At 39.8% G+C, this 17,711-nt stretch overlaps 1 protein-coding gene across 2 annotated transcripts in view; it reads right to left on the bottom strand.

Moving 5' to 3' along the window:
* Positions 1-10,963: 10,963 nt before the first annotated feature.
* The window catches only part of Atp8b1 (ATPase phospholipid transporting 8B1), a 61,347-nt gene continuing 54,599 nt past the window's right edge, over positions 10,964-17,711 (bottom strand). For both annotated transcript variants that reach the window (XM_076836566.2, XM_076836567.2), the window contains 5 exons: positions 16,678-16,761; positions 15,450-15,695; positions 15,015-15,153; positions 14,655-14,785; positions 10,964-13,470 (listed from right to left, as the gene is read on the bottom strand). In XM_076836566.2, coding sequence (XP_076692681.1) covers positions 13,246-13,470; positions 14,655-14,785; positions 15,015-15,153; positions 15,450-15,695; positions 16,678-16,761 — 825 coding nt within the window. In that variant the 3' untranslated portion in view covers positions 10,964-13,245. The remainder of the gene's footprint in view (positions 13,471-14,654; positions 14,786-15,014; positions 15,154-15,449; positions 15,696-16,677; positions 16,762-17,711) is intronic.

Here is a 17,711-nt window from a genome sequence, read left to right as displayed (position 1 = left end):
TGGCCCTTATGCGCTTCCACTGGATTGCAGGTAACGTGGCTGGCTACCGTCTTCCCAGAGAACTCAGCACAGAGCCTTGCGATCGGTAAGGATTTAGGAACTATCAGTCTCATTCAGTGCAATCTACTGCCAGAATCAGAAGTTTCCTTATAGCATAGCTGCAACAGGCAGAAGTTCGCAAATGCTCCTTATGGCTTTGTTCAGTCTCCTTATCCAACTCTGGCCAGCTAGGGGAGCCCTCCTCTTGTGGTCATCTTCCGCCTTCGGGTTTCCACTGGATCTCTCCTCGCCCTGTCATGAACCAAACGCAAATCCATTATTATGGTATAAGGTCCGCACCGGCCACCGTAGTTGACCGCCGACCTAGGCTCAGGGCGAGCGACGTCGTGGCCGCCATGTTGGCTTCGGGCCACATCCACTCGCTCCCTGCAGCTACGTGACCGTCCGCTCCTGGTTTCCTGCGCTCGGCCGCAATTCCCAGGCGTGGAAGGAGATTGGGTGGTTCTGGTTGAGAGAGTTGACTTGGGTTGTGTCCAAGCAAGGTCGAGGACATCTTGCAAGAGCATTCGTGTACAATCAATATTTTGCGGCTCAAAGCAATCTTTGGAGAAAAAGAGGCTAAAAATCACTGAATGCCCGTAGCGCTGCATTCCCGGTGCTAGACCGGGAACGGGGCGTGGCACAAGCAGTGTTCCCTTAATTTGGAATCCCTTAAGCTGTCAGAGAAGGTAATCAATCGTTGTTTGTACCTGCAAACAATAAGTGGCAATTATCCTTACGGCTAAATTACCAATTTAAGGAAATGAACATGTAACTTTGTTTTTTCCTTGTGGAGTTAAGATTTAAGCACTTAGGTTTGCTTTTTAACTCACTCCCTCCTAGAGAGCCTTCTCTTCAGTGATTCCCCAGCTGTATGATCGGCTTGCCTGTAAACACCTGATTTATTGTTCTCCCTAGGGAAGTAAATACATAAACATTCTAAAGCCCTGCTGGATGCTTATTTCTTATGGAGAATGAATAACGATGATATAATGAATAATGAATAGTGATAACTCGAATAATCAGGGCTCTGAAACCAAGATATATTGCACTGTTAAGACAGAACTCTTCTTCTGGCTCCATGACCATGCTCAAATTCCTTAAGCTCTCTGAGCTGCAGATGTTTTAATTGTAAAGTGATAATAACCCTTTTCTGGATAAGTTGTGAGGATGATAGGTTATCAGGTATACAAAGATGCCTAGTGTGTGCTTGACATTTGATAAGCCTTTGAATTGTGATATCATTGATTAAATGGCATTTAATTAAATAGCATTATTGATTGTTTGTTATTCTTATGATCGTGTGTGAATCAAGCCTTCAACCAAACTGCTGAGGGCTGCTAGTGAACCCTCTTCCATTCCCCAACCTCAGGCAACACCCCTCTCTCCTTAATGGCTCCTTGGTCAGTATTTCAGAAGGTTTCTGACTATCAGCACATCATTCTCCTGCCCCAGATCTCAGCAAATGACCCATCTCTTGCTTCAAGTCATTGTGTGGGAGCTGTCTGATAGACTTCCCTTGAAGCTTACAAACTTTCTTGCTTCAAGCATCCATCCTTCTAGCACAATACAAGTGGTATCCTCCCTCTTGTCAACCTCTCCACCTTCTGAGTTTTCCCATACCTCTCCAGTCTAATCTTCATGGTACAGCCAGGGCAAACACTTAAAAACATAAACACAATAATTTCATTCTCAATGGGGGAAAGGCAATTTCCATGACTTCCTTTTGCTCTCAGGATGTACCCCAACATCCTCACAGGTTCAGACTGTGTATGCTCTGAGTTGTCATTGCCTGCTCCCCACCCCTCACCTCCCATACTTTCGGGGGAGAGGGGTGGCCCAGGGGTTGTTCTACCACTGAGCTATATCCCCAGATCTTAGTATTTTATTTTGAGACAGTTCTCACTAAGTTGCCCAGGCTGAACTTAAACTTAAAATCTTCCTGCTGTAGCCTCCTGAATAATTGGAATTATGGGCATGTGCCACTATGCCTAGATCACTTCACTTCAGGCTGATTTCTTCACTGAATTGACCTGGATCCCATCTGAGATTTGGGATAGCCTTTAAAAAAAGTATTTATTTTTTAGTTGTAGTTGGACATAATGCCTTTATTTTATTTACATGTTTTTATGTGGTACTGAGGATCAAACCCAGGGCCTCCCCGGTGCTAGGCAAGAGCTACCGATGAGCTACAACCCCAACCCCTGGGATAGCTTTTTTAAAAAAAGGTGAAGTCAAAGTCAAAGAGAGAAGAAAACTTTGTAGAGGTGGGGAAACTTTCAAAGCAGGATTAATTGGCAATAATAAAGATGTTTTGTAAGTTAGTTTGAAGAACAATTGTGTACCATTTTGACAGGTGTTAAGGCACCTGAGAAGGGCTTTTTGGGGGCCTGGCTGATAATTTCTTTCTTTTTTTTGGGGGGGGGGTGCCAGGAATTAAACCCAGCAGTGCTTAACACTGAGCCACATCCCTAGCCTTTTTTCTGTTTTATTTAGAGACAGGGTCTTTACTGAGTTGCTTAGAGTCTCACGAAATCACTGAGGCTGGCTTTGAACTCCTGGCTGATAATTTCTTAGTTTATTTTTTATTTTTATTTTTTGCTACTGGAGTAGGTCACTAAGGTATTATTTATTGTTTACAAGACACAGATTTTTAAAATTGAAACATTATATATATATATATATATATATATATATATATATATATATATATATATGGAGTACATTATGGTAATTCAATAATATACACAATGTCTAATAATAAAATCAGGGTAATAAGCATCTCCATCTCTTCAACCATTAATCATTTCTATGTAATGGGAATCAATCGCTTACTCTTTTAGTCATTATGAAATACAGGATGTTTTAACCAATAGCTACCCTAATGCTGTGCTAAATAAAAAACAGACGTAATTCCTCTATTCTACCTCTATTTTGGTGCCTCTTATTGAACTTATTTCTGTTTACCTTACTTCTGCCATTCCTGGTAACCATTGTTCTATCCTTATACAAACTTTGTATCTTTGACTGGTTTTGGTGTTATTGGAATGCTGGTCTCATAAAAAGAGCTTGGCAGGCTGGATGCAGTGGCACACACCTATAACCCAGTGACTCAGGAGGCTGAGGCAGGAAGATAGTGAGTTCAAGGCCAGCCTCAGAAATTTAGTGAGGCCCTAAGCAACTTAGTGAGACCATGTCTCTAAATAAAATATTGTTAAGAAGGGCTGGGGATGTGGCTCAGTGCTTAAGTGCCCTTGGGTTCAATCACCAGTACCAAAAAAAAAAAAAAAAAAAAAAAAAAAAAGGCTTGGCAGAATTCCTTCCATTTCAGTTTTTGGAATAGTTTGAGAATATTTGAATTAGTTTTAAGAATGGTTTTAGAATTTAGCAGTAAAGTCACCAGGTCCTGGACTCTTTTAAAAGGGAGATTTAAAATTACTGTTTTAATCTCATTATTCATTATTGTTCTGCTTAGATTTTTCTCTTTCATCTTGATTCTGGATCAGGTTATATGTACTCGGGAATTTATTTATTCTATGTTTTCCACTTTTCCAGTCTAGCTAAAAGTTTGTCAATTTTGTTTATTCTTTGGGAAAAAAAACAGCTTTTGTATTTTTTTTTTTTTTTTGGTTTTGCATTTGTTTCTGTTCAGATCTTTATTATTAGTTTCCTTTTAATAATTTTGGATTTGGTTTGTTCTTATTTTTTCAAGTGATATAGATGCATTGCTAGGTTGTCTATAGATCTCATATAGATCTTTCTATTTCTTTGATGTGTGAATTTATTGCCATAAACTTTGCTTCCAGTACTACTGTATCTCACATATTTTGGTTTGTTGTATTGTCATTGTCATTAGTTCCTAGAATTTTTTTATTTCCCATGTAATTTCTTTAATTAAACATTAGTCACTTAGGAGTGTTATTCAATTTTCATGTATTTGTAAATTTTTCATTTTTCTTGTTGATTTGTAGTTTTGTTTTATTATGGTCTGAGAAGATACATAATATAACTTCAGTTTATAAAAATTTATTGAGACTTGATTTGTGGCCTAACATATAATCTATCATGGAGAATAATCAATGTGCTGATGAGAAGAATGTAAACTCTACTGGTATTAGATGAACTATTCCATAAATGTTAGGTCTGTTTGATCTAAGGTATGGTTCAACACAGATGTTCTTTGTTGACTTTTTGTCTGAGTGATCTGTTCATTGAGGAAAATGAGGTGTTGAAGTTTTTCACTATTGTTGTATTACAGCCTATCTCTGTTAGATCTAATAATATTTGCTTTATATATATGTGTGTGTGTGTGTGTGTGTGTGTGTGTTCCATGTTGGGTGCATATATATTTATAATTGTTATATCTTCTTTCTGAATTGATCCTTTTATCAATATATAATGATTTTGTCTCTTTTTACAGTGTTTTATTTAAAATTCGTTTTATCTCTGTGTAGTTATCCCTGCTGATTTTTTGTTCCCATTTGTGTGATGTACTTTTTTCTAACCCTTCACTTTTAGCCTATGTGTATCTTTACCAGTAAGTGAGTTGCTTATAAGTAGCATATACTGGGGTCTTTTTAAAAAACCCATTCAGCCAGTTTATTGTTGAATTTAATCCATTTATATTCAATGATATTATCAATAATAATTAATTTCTTTGTGTTATTTTGTTGATTGTAATCTACTTATTATGTGTATTTTTGGTTTCTTTCCACCTTGAGTAGTCATGGATTCAAGGTTTCAAAATACAAAGGGGACCTTCCCCAGGTTCTATGGGGCATTTGCAGTTGGTGCTGGGGCTCTAGTGCTGTTAACCACTTTCATGGAGCTGTGGAACCCAGATGATTACGTTTCCAGGTCCCACAGGACAAGCATAGTGGTACCGGTGCTTTTGGCACCAGCAGCTGTCATGCAAAATCTGTGGGATATGGATATGTTTGTTCTGTAAATCTTCCGGGGCACAGGTAGGTGTTTTGGTCAGCTTTTTCACCGCTTCAACTAAAAGACCCAACCAGCACAACTATAGAGGATGAAGGGTTTATTTGAAGGCTCACAGTTTCAGTGGTCTTAGTTCATAGAAGGCTGGCTCCATTCCTCAGGGCTGGAGGTAAGGAGAGGGTGGCAAAGGGAAGCAGCTTACGTGGTGATCTGAAAGCAGAGAGTCCACTCACCAGATAGCAACTATATACCCCATAGCCATACCCACAATTAATCACTTCCTCCAGCCACACACCACCTGCCTCTTGTTACCACTCAGTTAATCCATCAGGGTTTAATTTACTGATTAGGTTAAGACTCTCCCAACCCCAATAATTTATTTTTTTTAAATTGTGCTTTTAAAATTTATTTGTTCTAATTTGTTATTCATGACAGCAGAATGCATTTTGATTCATAGTCTACAAATGGAGCACAATTTTTCATGTCTCTGGTTGTACATAAAGTAGAGCCACGCCATTTGTGTCTTCATACATATACCTAGGGTAATGATGTCCATCTCTTTCCACCATCTTTACTACTCCCTTACGCCCTCCTTTCTCTCCCTCCCCTTTGCCCTATCTAAGGTTCCTCCATTCCTCCCATGTCCCCCACGCCCCCATTATGAATCAGCATCCATTTATCAGAGAGAACATTCAGCCTTTGGTTTTCTGGGATTTGCTTACTTCACTTAGCATGATATTCTCCAACTCCATCCATTTACCTGAAAATGCCATAATTTTATTCTCTTTTAATGCTGAGTAATATTCCATTGTGTATATATATACCACAGTTTTTTTTTTATCCATTCATCTTTTGAAGGGCATCGAGGTTAGTTCCACAGTTTAGCTATTGTGAATTGTGCTGCTGTAAACACTGATGTGACTGTATCACTGTAGTATGCTGTTTTTAAGTCCTTTGGGCATAAACTGAGGAGTGGGATAGCTGGGTCAAATGGTGCCAACCCAATAATTTCTCCTCTGAACTTTCTTGCATTGTCACATATGTGAGCTTTTGGGGGATAGCTCATATCTAAACCGTACAGTAGGTAATGTTTTGGCTTGTGGTACTTATCTCCATACCATTTGAGGTGTAAGATGTGGAGCAGACCTTTACTAGGTCTTGTAGATTGAGAATCGGGGTGTTGGGGCTTGTGGCTTTAGTATCTGTGGTCCTAGAGCTGTGGGGTCTGGGTGGGAATGTCCTAGGTCATACAGGGAAGGCTCTAGTGGTGTCAAGGCTTGTGGCCTTGTCGTTATAGTCCTGGATCTGAAAGCATAGATGGGCTTTTCCCCTGGTCTCCGGGGACAAACTTGAGTGATGTCAAGGTTTTTTGTATCACAGGGTGCGCAAGGATGTTGGTGAGGGTTGGGTCCACTGGTGGCTATGTACCTGGAGCTAGGGGTCCTGGGGTTTGGCTGGGAGCTTTTTAGTTCCAGAGATAAAGCTGGGACTTTGCAATGTGGTTAGAGTCCTAAAGTTGTGACTGGGGAAGAGAACTTCCCTAATTTCTGTGAGCAAGCATGGGCAGGACTCAGGTTTGTAACTATGGCAGCCACTGGACAGAAGCTGTAGGACATTGAGAGGCTGTCTTCTGCCCAGTGAGACACACATCAGCCTGAGATTTCTAATGGGATCAGTCTTGTGGCTACCAGCTTCCAAACCAAGTCTGGTTGTTATGACAGTTTGAGTTCTGGGGGTTGAGAGAGGAGTTACTTTTATCTATGTGTTTAATATTACTATTACTTTGTGGATCTTGGGACTGAACCAAGGGCCTTGCACATGACAGGCAAGTCCTCCCCTACTGAGCTACATCTCCAGCCCCAGAGGAGTCACTCTGAGACCAGCCAGCTCCAGGAACTGAATTTAAAGCTTTGAAGTGAATGAAGTTCTTCTGTAGTTAGGAGTACTGGTCAGCTGCTGCAATGGGATTGTTGGCATTTTTCCACTGTCTCTCTGCCCTGTGGCAGGAGCCCCTATTGCAAGGCGGCCAGCACCTTGCCAGGGTAATTTTCCCTGCTCAGAAGGAGATAAACCACCTGAGAAAATAAAAGTCTGAAGTAATTACCGAAGAAGAAAGAATCAGAGCCAAGAAATAGTTTTAAAAGGGATAGAGTGCCTGATAAACCCAGTCCACACAGGAGCTGGAGCTGGTCAGCCAGAAAATGGCTCTGGTCTTTTATTTAAGTGGATATACATCAAAGGCAGGGATAAGGTTGCAGGGGGTGGAGTCTTGCTTGGTGTGGCAGAGGACTTGTAGCAAACAGGTTGATTGGCATCTTGGCAGGCCACACCCATCTCTAAAAGGCTGCGCTGTGTCTATGTGATTTCAGCGGGTCACCCCATCTCTGGTGCATTGCTGAACTTGGCAGAGCTAGGTAGGAATTTCACATGTACTGGCCGATCTCACCAGCAGGAGTGTTGCTGTGAATTCCCAGAGAGCCCACTTTCCTACCCAAAGGCTTCCATGCCGATTTGGTTCATGCACAGTTCACAGAGGGCTCTCAGCAACCATCACCCCAATGGGAGCCAAGTTGAAGTTGCAATTCTTTTATTTTTGTTCCCCAGTTTGTCTTTCTGGCTCTCCATAACATTAGGGTTCCTGTCACTTCATTTCCAGAGTTCTCTCTCACTTATCAAAATAGGTTCACCTTTGCTGACCTGACTCTACTCTGGCAGAGTCATGCATAGCCATCTTGGCTCCAATAAAGCTTTTTCACTCAAGTCAAAAATCCTAAGAAATAGCCCAGTCTTGGTCAAAATATGGTTAAGTTTTCAAGAGCCATTCTAGGTCCCTGTTTACTCAAAATGTTCATAGTAATTAAGTCTCAGTGCAAGTTTCTCAGAAACTTGAACCAAAGCTCTACTTTTAGAAATAGTTCTTTACATCATTAAGCTCTTTGATGAGCATAAAGTTTTTAAGTTGGTCATGCAAAATTTGAATAAGAAAGCTAAAGATAGGTGGGAATCCCCACCATGCATGGTAACCAGAAACCTCCTATAGAATTTCCATAGACTGATTTATTTATAATGCAGCTGGCTCAAAGAACAGTTTTATAATGAAACTGCAAGATGACTCCCAGCGGACAAGTCAACCTCTGTTCTTAAGGTTGATTCCTACCCCCTGGGAAAATTGATTGCTGATGAGAAATACTAGACTAAAAAAAAAAAAAAAAAAAAAAAAAATCCTCCCACATTGATTCCACAAGTCAGATCCAATATCTTTAATACTCTCCTGGAAAAGAAATGAGTGGACATTCCAGGGTTTATGTCAAACTTTGAGAATGATTTCTATTATGTAAAAGCATTGAAGGCCAAAAGAAAATTGATTTCTTTCCAACTAGAGATCATAAGCAGGTTATCAGGAATGAAATAGTCTATCCTAAATTTGGCATGAATATCTCTGCGATTTTAATCCCCCATGATTGGTTAGGATGTTTGGCTTTCTCTCCATATTAGGACTTATTTTTCTTGTATATGTATTATAAATATCTGTGTTACTATGTTATTCCGATTTTTGGGACAAAATTCCTGATAATTTTAAACCTACCGAAGTTATTTCTTCCTATATCTTATTACTGGGGCCATCTTAGCCTAGTTATTGACTGGTCAACCTAGAGGCAAATCCATGCTGCTCTTTGAATCTGAAATATTCTCTCAAATTCTCTTGGGGCTTTCCATCTATTTGACATAAGTTTAAGATGCTAGTCACACTTTTTCTAAGGACAAAGGAAATATGTGTGCACATAAATGGCCTAACAAAACATATTACACCTGGGGCTGGGGATATAGCTCAGTTGGTAGTGTGCTTGCCTTGCATGTACAAGGCCCTGGGTTCTAATCCCCAGCACCACCGGGAAAAAAAAAAAAAAAAAGACATACATCTGGGCTGGAACAGTTAACTATTTTCTTTCCTCTAGTATATTAAATTTATCATATATTTAAATTGAATATCCTGGGTTTTCAAGAATACTACTATGTCACCTTTAAACATGAATATATTTATTTCCTTCCTTGCAATTTTATATCTATAATTTATTGCCTTTCTGTCTAGTTGTGTTCCAATTATTTCCAAACTTTATACCTCTTTATTTTTCAAAAGTTCACTGTCATTTTTTGAAGAACTGTCAAACTGTTGTCCACAGTGGCTGCACCATTTTACATTCTCACCAGCAGTGCTTGAGGCCCCAATTTCTGCACGTATTTTCTATTATTATGGCCACCTATTATGGCATCTCATTGTAGTTTTGATGTGAGTTTTCCTGAGGACAAATGACGTTGGGCATCTTTTTCAGTTGCTTGCTGACTATTTATACATCTTTTTTGGAAAAAATATTTTGAGAGAGAGAGAGAGAAAGAGAGAGAGAATTTTAATATTTATTTTTTAGTTTTTGGCACACACTACATCTTTGTTTGTATGTGGTGCTGAGGATCGAACCTGGCCCGCACGCATGCCAGGCGAGCGTGCTACTGCTTGAGCCACATCCCCAGCCCTGGGAAAATCTTTTATAAAGTAATTTTTGCAGTGTTTATTTTTAAGCATCCAACCTCTACCTCTTCCTGAGAATTAGTTCCGTGTCTTGACAGACCTTTTGGTTTTGTAAATGTACCAGAAATATTACTGTAGTTATATCTTTCTAGCAGGTTCTGACAGGCCTTTTAGAAGCAGTCTTAGAATTTTCCTAAGTTTCATTCACATCACATGAAAGCAGCAACTGTTGGAATATATTTAGATTCCATTAGGGTGCATTTTGCTGTAACAATGAGGTCTCTTATGAATCATTTCATCCCATCAGTTGTCATTCCTGAACAGTACAGATATGACAACAACCTTTAGGTGGTGCTCTTTGGTTAAAAATACCCTTCAAACAGCTTCAGTGCATAGTCCATTGCTTGTGTATGTGTGTATGTACACGTGTGGGGGCTACTGGGGATTGAACCCAGGGGCATTCTATTAATGAGTTATGGCTTCAGTCCTTTGTTTTTGTTATTATTACTATTTTTTTAACTTTTTGGTACTAGAGAGCAATCCAGAGACGCTTAACTGCTGAGCCACATCCTCAGACCTTTTTAGGTATTTTATTTGGAGTCTCACCAGTTACTTAGCCAGGCTAAGTTGCTTAGGCTGGCTTTGAACTTGAGATCCTTCTGCCTCAGCCTCCTGAGCCATTGGGATTACAGGCGCGCAAACCATGCCCGGCCCTTATTTTTTGAGACAGAATCTCACTAAGTTGCCCAGGCTGGCCTCAAACTTGTGATCCTCCTGCTTCAGCCTCTGGAGTAGCTGGGATTAAGGGTGCCTGGCACCCTTGAATATTTTTAGGAAAATCTTCCAGGTCTGTTCTGAGTCCTTCTTATTCCAAGTCTACTGCAAAAACTAATGGCCGGTTCCCTCTCCTCCCACCTCAAGCACCTCCAGACAGATACTCTCTTATCACTTTCTACTAATCATGCCTCCCAAAGACCTCCCTGACTCCGGACTCCTCCACGTTTCCTTGGTGGGGTTGCTAACCACCCAACAGGTCGTTGTGCTCAACTCTTCCCAGCTCATACCTCGGGCTCCCACCTCCTCCTTACCTACTTTCCTCCCCTTCTACTTCCTTCTTTGTTCCCCTTTGGCCTTTTTTCTGCAAACTCTTCATCATATATTTCCAGAACTATCTACTCCTTTCTCCTTATGGTTCAAAGAGTTGATGTCATTTGGAGAAATTGTTCCTTGTCTAAATATACTAACATGCATTTTCCTTGCAGCAGACTTGATCTTAGCAACTGAACCCTATGTTACTCTAATAGCCTTTTTCAGTCACATCTCCACTAACATTTAGTGTCCAAAACTTTGTTTCTCACCAGCACAGAACCCCTAAGTCCCTTGAGGAATCTTGCAGGACTAGATTCTTCTATACTTACAAACAAAAACAAAACAAAACTAACTGAAAAATATTTTAAAATATTACATTTTCCAAAGATTTTACTAAAGCATTTATTTTTTTAAACAAAAATATACATTCAATCTTAGATTTACAGCATATAGAAATAATTTATCTGAAGCAATTTGCATTTTTAAAATTGCTAATATTGCACCCAACAGTATAAGTCTTTGACACATTGCATCGTCAACCTTTCCCACAATTCAAAAACAGGAGAGAAATCTGAAACTGACAAAATTATACAAGCTAACTTTTCTGTAAAAAAAGAGAAACATACAATTCTTTTTATTTACAAGACAAAAGTTGTAAACGTTCAGAAATTCCACATAATAGCCACACATTCTTTTATTATACCTAGAAAATACATTATAAAATTACAATTATATTTTCCTGTCCTGTGTCAATTATACACGTGTTGTGATTTCCTCATAGAAATGCACCAATGTGAATAGTCACAGCCTAACGGTAAAGGTGAAAATCACTCCTCAGCCCCACTTTAAAAAGAATTGTTGAAAATACTTCTGCATCTTCAATAGAACGTGGAAACTAGTGTGTTTCTTCTAGATCCGTTTCTCACCTAAATGAGAAACAGCTTTAGAAGAAACTATTACCTTCTGGAGAATATTTTTAGTAATTGCCTAAAGTTACCTTCAAAGTTCAAAGGTTATGCTGTGCTTCAGACTTAGAAATGAAGTTCCCTATAGGAAAAATAGTGAATTAGACATAACTTTCCTATGTTCTTATATGAATACATGACCAGTGTAACTCTACACCAAGTACAAACACAAGAATGGGAAGTTATACTCCATGTATGTATGTCAAAATTAATTCTACTGTCATGTATTACTAAAAAGAACAACAAAAAAAGAATAAAAGTTATTAAAGTATATCCTCAGATTGCCAAATAAATAAATAGATACCATATATTTAGTTTTAAAAACTTGAAGTGTGGTTACACTTAGTTAAAAAAAAAAAAAAAAGGAAGGAAGAAAGGAGGTTCCCACTAACCTCTTCCATCATGATATACAAAGAGTATGTTTCTGTTCAAGGCCCTTATAAAATACTTTATGTGTAGGCAAGCATAAAAGTTTGCTTTTTAAAAGACAGTTTTGTGAAATGTTCTGCAATTTACCATTGATATACCCAAGGTTTTTCTGCTTAAGCATTTTTTTCTTCAGTATACACTTGATCTTTCAATTGCTCCCAGGCAGCACTGGGGAAAGCATCCAAAGGACCTCTGCATTTTAGATACATTCCTATTCTATGTAGCAGCAACCTCTCATTTATCTTGGTAATCAAGGCCAATCACCCTAAGGATAGAGTAGCTTCTTCCTCCCCCCACACCATATATCTAGTGGGGTAAGTGATAAAAAAGAACACTGCCCTTCAAAGGCAGGCACACTAATATTTTTTGGTAGGCATTCTTCTGTTCTTTTTTAAAAATTAATTTTTATTTGACACATAGTAATTGTACATATTTATGGGGTACTATGTGATGATTTATATTTATTTACTTGGTGCTGGGGATGGAATCCCAGACCTTGTGCAGTGCTCTAACCCTGAGCTAGCCGCTGCCCATCACATGTTTCCATATGTGTACACAATGTGGAATGTTCAAATCCTAGTTTGTGTATCTCCTCAAACATTTACCATTTCTTTGTAGTGTAAACATTCAAAGTCTTCTAGCCTTCTTGAAATACGTTAAAGACCCTCTTTGCAATAGCATGCTAGAATTTATTTTTCTGAACTGTAACTTTCTTAGTGCCTGTTGATAATATCCTCAGTTTTCAGAAACTTTTTAAAAAAGTCTCTAAATACTTAGGTGCTTAAAAAAAAAGTAGGAACTCAAGTCCCTTGGTAGTAGAGGAAGTTGCTAAAATATGGATTAGTAAAAATGTGTAAAGTGCAGCTTAACTTGGAAATAAACCCCAAACAGACTGAAATCTTACACTTATGAAAACAGTCTCTGGGAAATTCATGCTTAAGATCACAGACAGGAAAATTTAATTGTCATTTTACAATGCAATAGCATTGGAACTGAAATAGAAGACATTTTCTAATTCTGTTACCCTAGACTGAGTCTGAATTGAAACGTTCCCTTTGAATCACAAACAACATAACCAGATGAATGACAGGGTCTCTTGGCTTTGCTATTGCTCAACAGCTCAACCCAGATCCTTTCTTATAAAGGTTATTGTCTTCAGTATCTTTGCGACAAATTCAGTTTTTTTTAAAAAAAAGTTCCTGAGAGTCTTTGATAAAAAAATAGACATTTCCGGGCGTGCGCGACCCGCGAGGCTGGCGCTCAGCTCTCCACCGTGCGCCGGTACTCGGCCGTCCCGTCGGCGATGATGGCGTCCAGCGGCGAGCGCTTCTTGCGGATGCTGCGCCCAGAGGAGATGAGGTCCGCGTAGCCGCGCTGGTGCGAGAAGGCGTAGGCCGAGCGCCTAGACGACGCGCCCCGGCGAAACACGTTCTGCCGCCGCTTCCACTGCTCCTCGGCCTTCAACCGCTTGCGATGCTTCTGGATCTGCAGAAGGTGGGAAAAGTGGGAGGGATGAAAATACAGGTGAGGGCATCTGGCCAAAAGGAGCAGGGCAGAAAGGAGCCGATGGGGCATCTAGGGCGGATGCAGGCATCACTGTTGTGTCCCCATCCCTACGGGGGGCGGGGGGCGGGGAGGACGTGGAGAGCAGGGGCGGTTCTACATTCCGGCAGCTGGAATTTGGGACCAGTCCCACTTTCCCTAAGCTAGTGCTCCTTCCATGGCACAGATCAGATTGGTACAGGACGAAGAAAAAACTATGGGCCTCTTGTCCTCGTTGCTACTGCATATTTTTGTCACTGCCAAAGAGAGCTCTGGGGACAACTGAAGGTGGCCTGCCTAACATCTGTTCTCTCCTTTTTTTCTCATGAAAGTGATTTTATACAGTTATCCCTCCTCCATACAGCCACATCCCACATCAGGGAACGGCCTGATTGACTTCCCACCATAACTAATCCAGGAATGGGCCTGGGTCCCAAATCTGGCAAATGAGACCTGAGGGCAGTGTGCTGGGCCCCTGGGTGAAGCGTTCGGAGGAGCTTAAAGGAAAGCTACAGGACGGTGAGCCTCTTCGCCCCACCCCCACTTCCATCTCACACATCAGATGTGATGCTGGGAACTTCTGTGGCTGCTTCCAGCACCAAGATGATGCTAATAATGAAGACACCAGCCTCTGAGGACACAGAAGGACCCAAGTTCTTTTTTTTTTGGCAACATTAAGTTGCTTAACCAATGTAGTGTGAATTCTAATTTTTATGCATTATTGTTAAGACATTTTGAGTTCACAGCTTTCTGTTCCTTGTTACCCCAAGGCTCCTTCAAGGTGGTGATATTTTGCTTTAAATAAACAGAGAAAAAACCAGACTATTTACACAGCAAAATGCTAACACTTGTTAACTTGAAGGGGTAAATATATGAGATTCACTATTTTACTCTCCCTCTTTGTTTACATTTGGACATATTTTTTTTTGTATTTAAATGCAGGCAAACTAAAAATCCCAATCCCAAGCACTTATTTGCAAGATGGAGTTAGAGAGGAGGAGTCATAAAAATCATTCTAACCAAACTTCCCATGAGGTTTGAGGTTTGCAGGAAAAGTGCTGTTGGGAAACACTTTGGTTTCTGTGGGGGACACTCAAGAATTAGAGGAGGACTGGATCTCTGCATACCTTATCACTTTCTGATGGCCAAATGGTCATTGACAAGAAGCGGACAGCTACGACGGGCAATAAACACACTGCCACAGTCAAGATGATGGTCAACCAAATGTACGGCTGCCTCAGGGCATTGGAAGCGGTGCCTGGAAAGAATAGGGGAGTAAGTCACATGGTCCCTTATCCTAAGGGCCTAGTTAATATTCTGTAACCTCACATTGATTATCCATGGTAAAGTTTTACAACCAGATTGGCTTCCTCCAAACAGCAATCATTCACCCTTTGTGTATTTTTTAATATACCCAGAAGTTACCTCCAAATATAAATAATGACATTTGTCTGCTAGTTTATTTTTGGGATTTAGAAAACACTAACCTGTAAATTGAAATGCAGATGGTAAAAGAACATGTATCCCAGCGCTGTGAAAGTCAAACATGATGCCAAAATAAAGTGCTATGCTTCCAAAAATTGAAAAAGCATTCACAAAAGTCCAGTAAGAAGTATCCAAACCAATCTGTTGGGAAATGAGAGGAAAACAGAGCACTCATTTGGGGAATTAGCAAGAAAGGAAAGAACTAGGAATTCTGAAAATGGAATTTTGTGTTTTAGGCATGATTTGACTTGAATACTGAGCAATCAGAAACCAAACTATCCCTGACTCAGGAATGAAATAGGGTTGGGATAAGGGACAAAAATAGCACTCATTTTATAAAGTGGTAGAGGTTCAACTGGAGGGAGAACGGGCTGTGCACGCCAGCCTATTTATAAAAATACAGGTGCCAACAGACACAGTTGAGGGAAGCCACGCACCTGGAAATTGACTGTTATTATGAGAGCCGAAGCAACAGTGACAGCAAAAGACTGGTAGTCTGAAGGTGCCTCTCCATCTTGTCCCACAGTTTGCAGATAAGCTCCAAGAGGAATGAAGAAGAGGACCATGGATGTTAAGATTCCATGTAACAAGCTGATGAAGAATTTCTTGTAGTTGAATAGTAAGTCTCTTTGTCCCACTACATACAATCCAGGGAATCGGAGGCTTAGTTTGTCACTGACATCCTTAAGGAGAAAACAAAATTAGAGTGATATATTGTCCATCAGGTCAAGAAGTCAGAGATATGCTGCAATCTGTATCTCATAAAGAATTGTGACTTGCTGTTGAGTTCTAAGAAGACAAACTGAGTGGAATAAATCCTGCAATATTTCTCTTGTGCTGAGATCAATCATAGCTTTAATCCACCATTATTTAATTAATATTTAATATTTAATTTAGAGAGGGACTAGGTAGGACATTATTATTTTTCTGCTTATGGAAAATGTTAAAAATGTAAAGAGAATTTTTTTCTTACTTCCTTAGAGAATATATTTATATATTTATATTCTCTTCTCTTCTCTTCTCCTCTTCTTCTTCTCTCTCTCTCTCTCTCTCTCTCTCTCTCTCTCTCTCTCTCTCTCTCTCTCTCTCTTTTCTTTTGTGGTGCTTGGGATTGAACCCAGGGCCTTGTGCATGTGAGGCAAGCACTCTACTAACTCTACCATCTGAGCTATATTGCCAGCCCCTTTAGAGAATATATTTATATTGTTTTGAATTCTTTGGGGAAAAATATTCCCATACAAGTTGGTAAATTGATTTTTAATTATTACCTTTTATTTATTGAGGCACCTTCTCTAAGAATTGCTACTAAATAAAATACAGACTAATTTGGGAATTAGACACATAAATTTTGGAAAGTGTTAAAATTTATTTTTAAAATGAGAACATTACTAATATAGAGATAGACTAGACTCTCAGGTGTCTAAACAGTCAGGTCTCAGTGTCTGAAAGGAACATGCAAGCACTGCCAATGAATTGAAGTCACAAAAATCTTCCTTTTTTTTTTTTTTTATTATGAAACAAGAAGTACAGCAGTTGTTGCCTGACAGCATAACTCTCCTAGGGTTTATTCAGGACAAAGTGAAAACCAGAAGAAAGCACTCAAGTGTTTGCTGTGACCTCTCTAGCGGGAGTTCTACCCAAGCTCCCCCAGCCCTTGGCTCCTACCTGGTCGAGCAGCCCCATGAGGAGCACCGGCAGGCTGGAGTACAGCACGTTGTACAGTGTGATGAACCAGTCCTCGTACGCGGTCTACGGGAGGATTAATCAATTACAACACTTTGTGAAACCAGTTTAGAAGCACACAAGTACTATTTAAATTTTTTGGTTTCCTTTTATTTTGCAAGGCCAGATTTCTATAAAACAATTTTATAAAATAGAATATGCTGGAGATATATATAAAAACAAAATAGGCTTCTGAAAGGGATAAAGAACACTGAGCACTCTGGTCCCCTACACGGGATACAGGAAACAGGCTTACTCCTGACAAGAGTTCTATGCAGTTCTACCTGGAAACAGGAAGTAGGCCCCACTGTGCCCAGGCTCTCCTGTTGCTCAGTCTGAGACCCCCCTGACATCACAGCACTGTGGCATGGCTTCAGAGAAAGTTCAACACTATGGGCACTGACTCAGGTTCATTTTTACTCATGTTATTTTTCTGCTACATCACCATTTTAACATATTAAATATGTGCCCCTCTCATTCATCAAAAACTAAGAAAGAAAAAAAAAAGCCACCACCACCATCAAATAGGAGTGATATTAATAGCGCTATCATTACCTACAATTTCTATAGCCCTTTGCCTTGGTCAAATAGAATCTTACACATTCACAGCTGAACAATCTTCGATCAGTATTTTTAATAACAAGATAACATGAAAAAATAATCTAAAGTGAAGAGAAATATAAGCAAATCCTCTACCACCATCCAGAGTAAATAAAAATATTTTTAAAGCACCAGAAACATTCTAGAAAAGTAAGTTATACTCTTAATTATGCTCCCAACTGTGAGAAGACACAGAACTCAAACTACAAAATAAAGAAACAAATTTATGCCCGTTGTGGTGGTGCACACTTGTAATCCCAGTGACTCAGGAAGCTCACAGCTATGGGATAGATGTTAGCCTCAGTAGTTCAGTGAGGCCCTAAGCAACTTAGGGAGACCCTGTCTCAAAATAAGAAACAAAAAGGGCTGGGGATGTG

The sequence above is a fragment of the Callospermophilus lateralis genome, chromosome 17, assembly GCF_048772815.1.
Source record: "Callospermophilus lateralis isolate mCalLat2 chromosome 17, mCalLat2.hap1, whole genome shotgun sequence".
Taxonomy (NCBI): domain Eukaryota; kingdom Metazoa; phylum Chordata; class Mammalia; order Rodentia; family Sciuridae; genus Callospermophilus; species Callospermophilus lateralis.
Note: the sequence above shows the minus strand (reverse complement) of the source record. Positions and strands in the feature narration are given on the sequence as shown.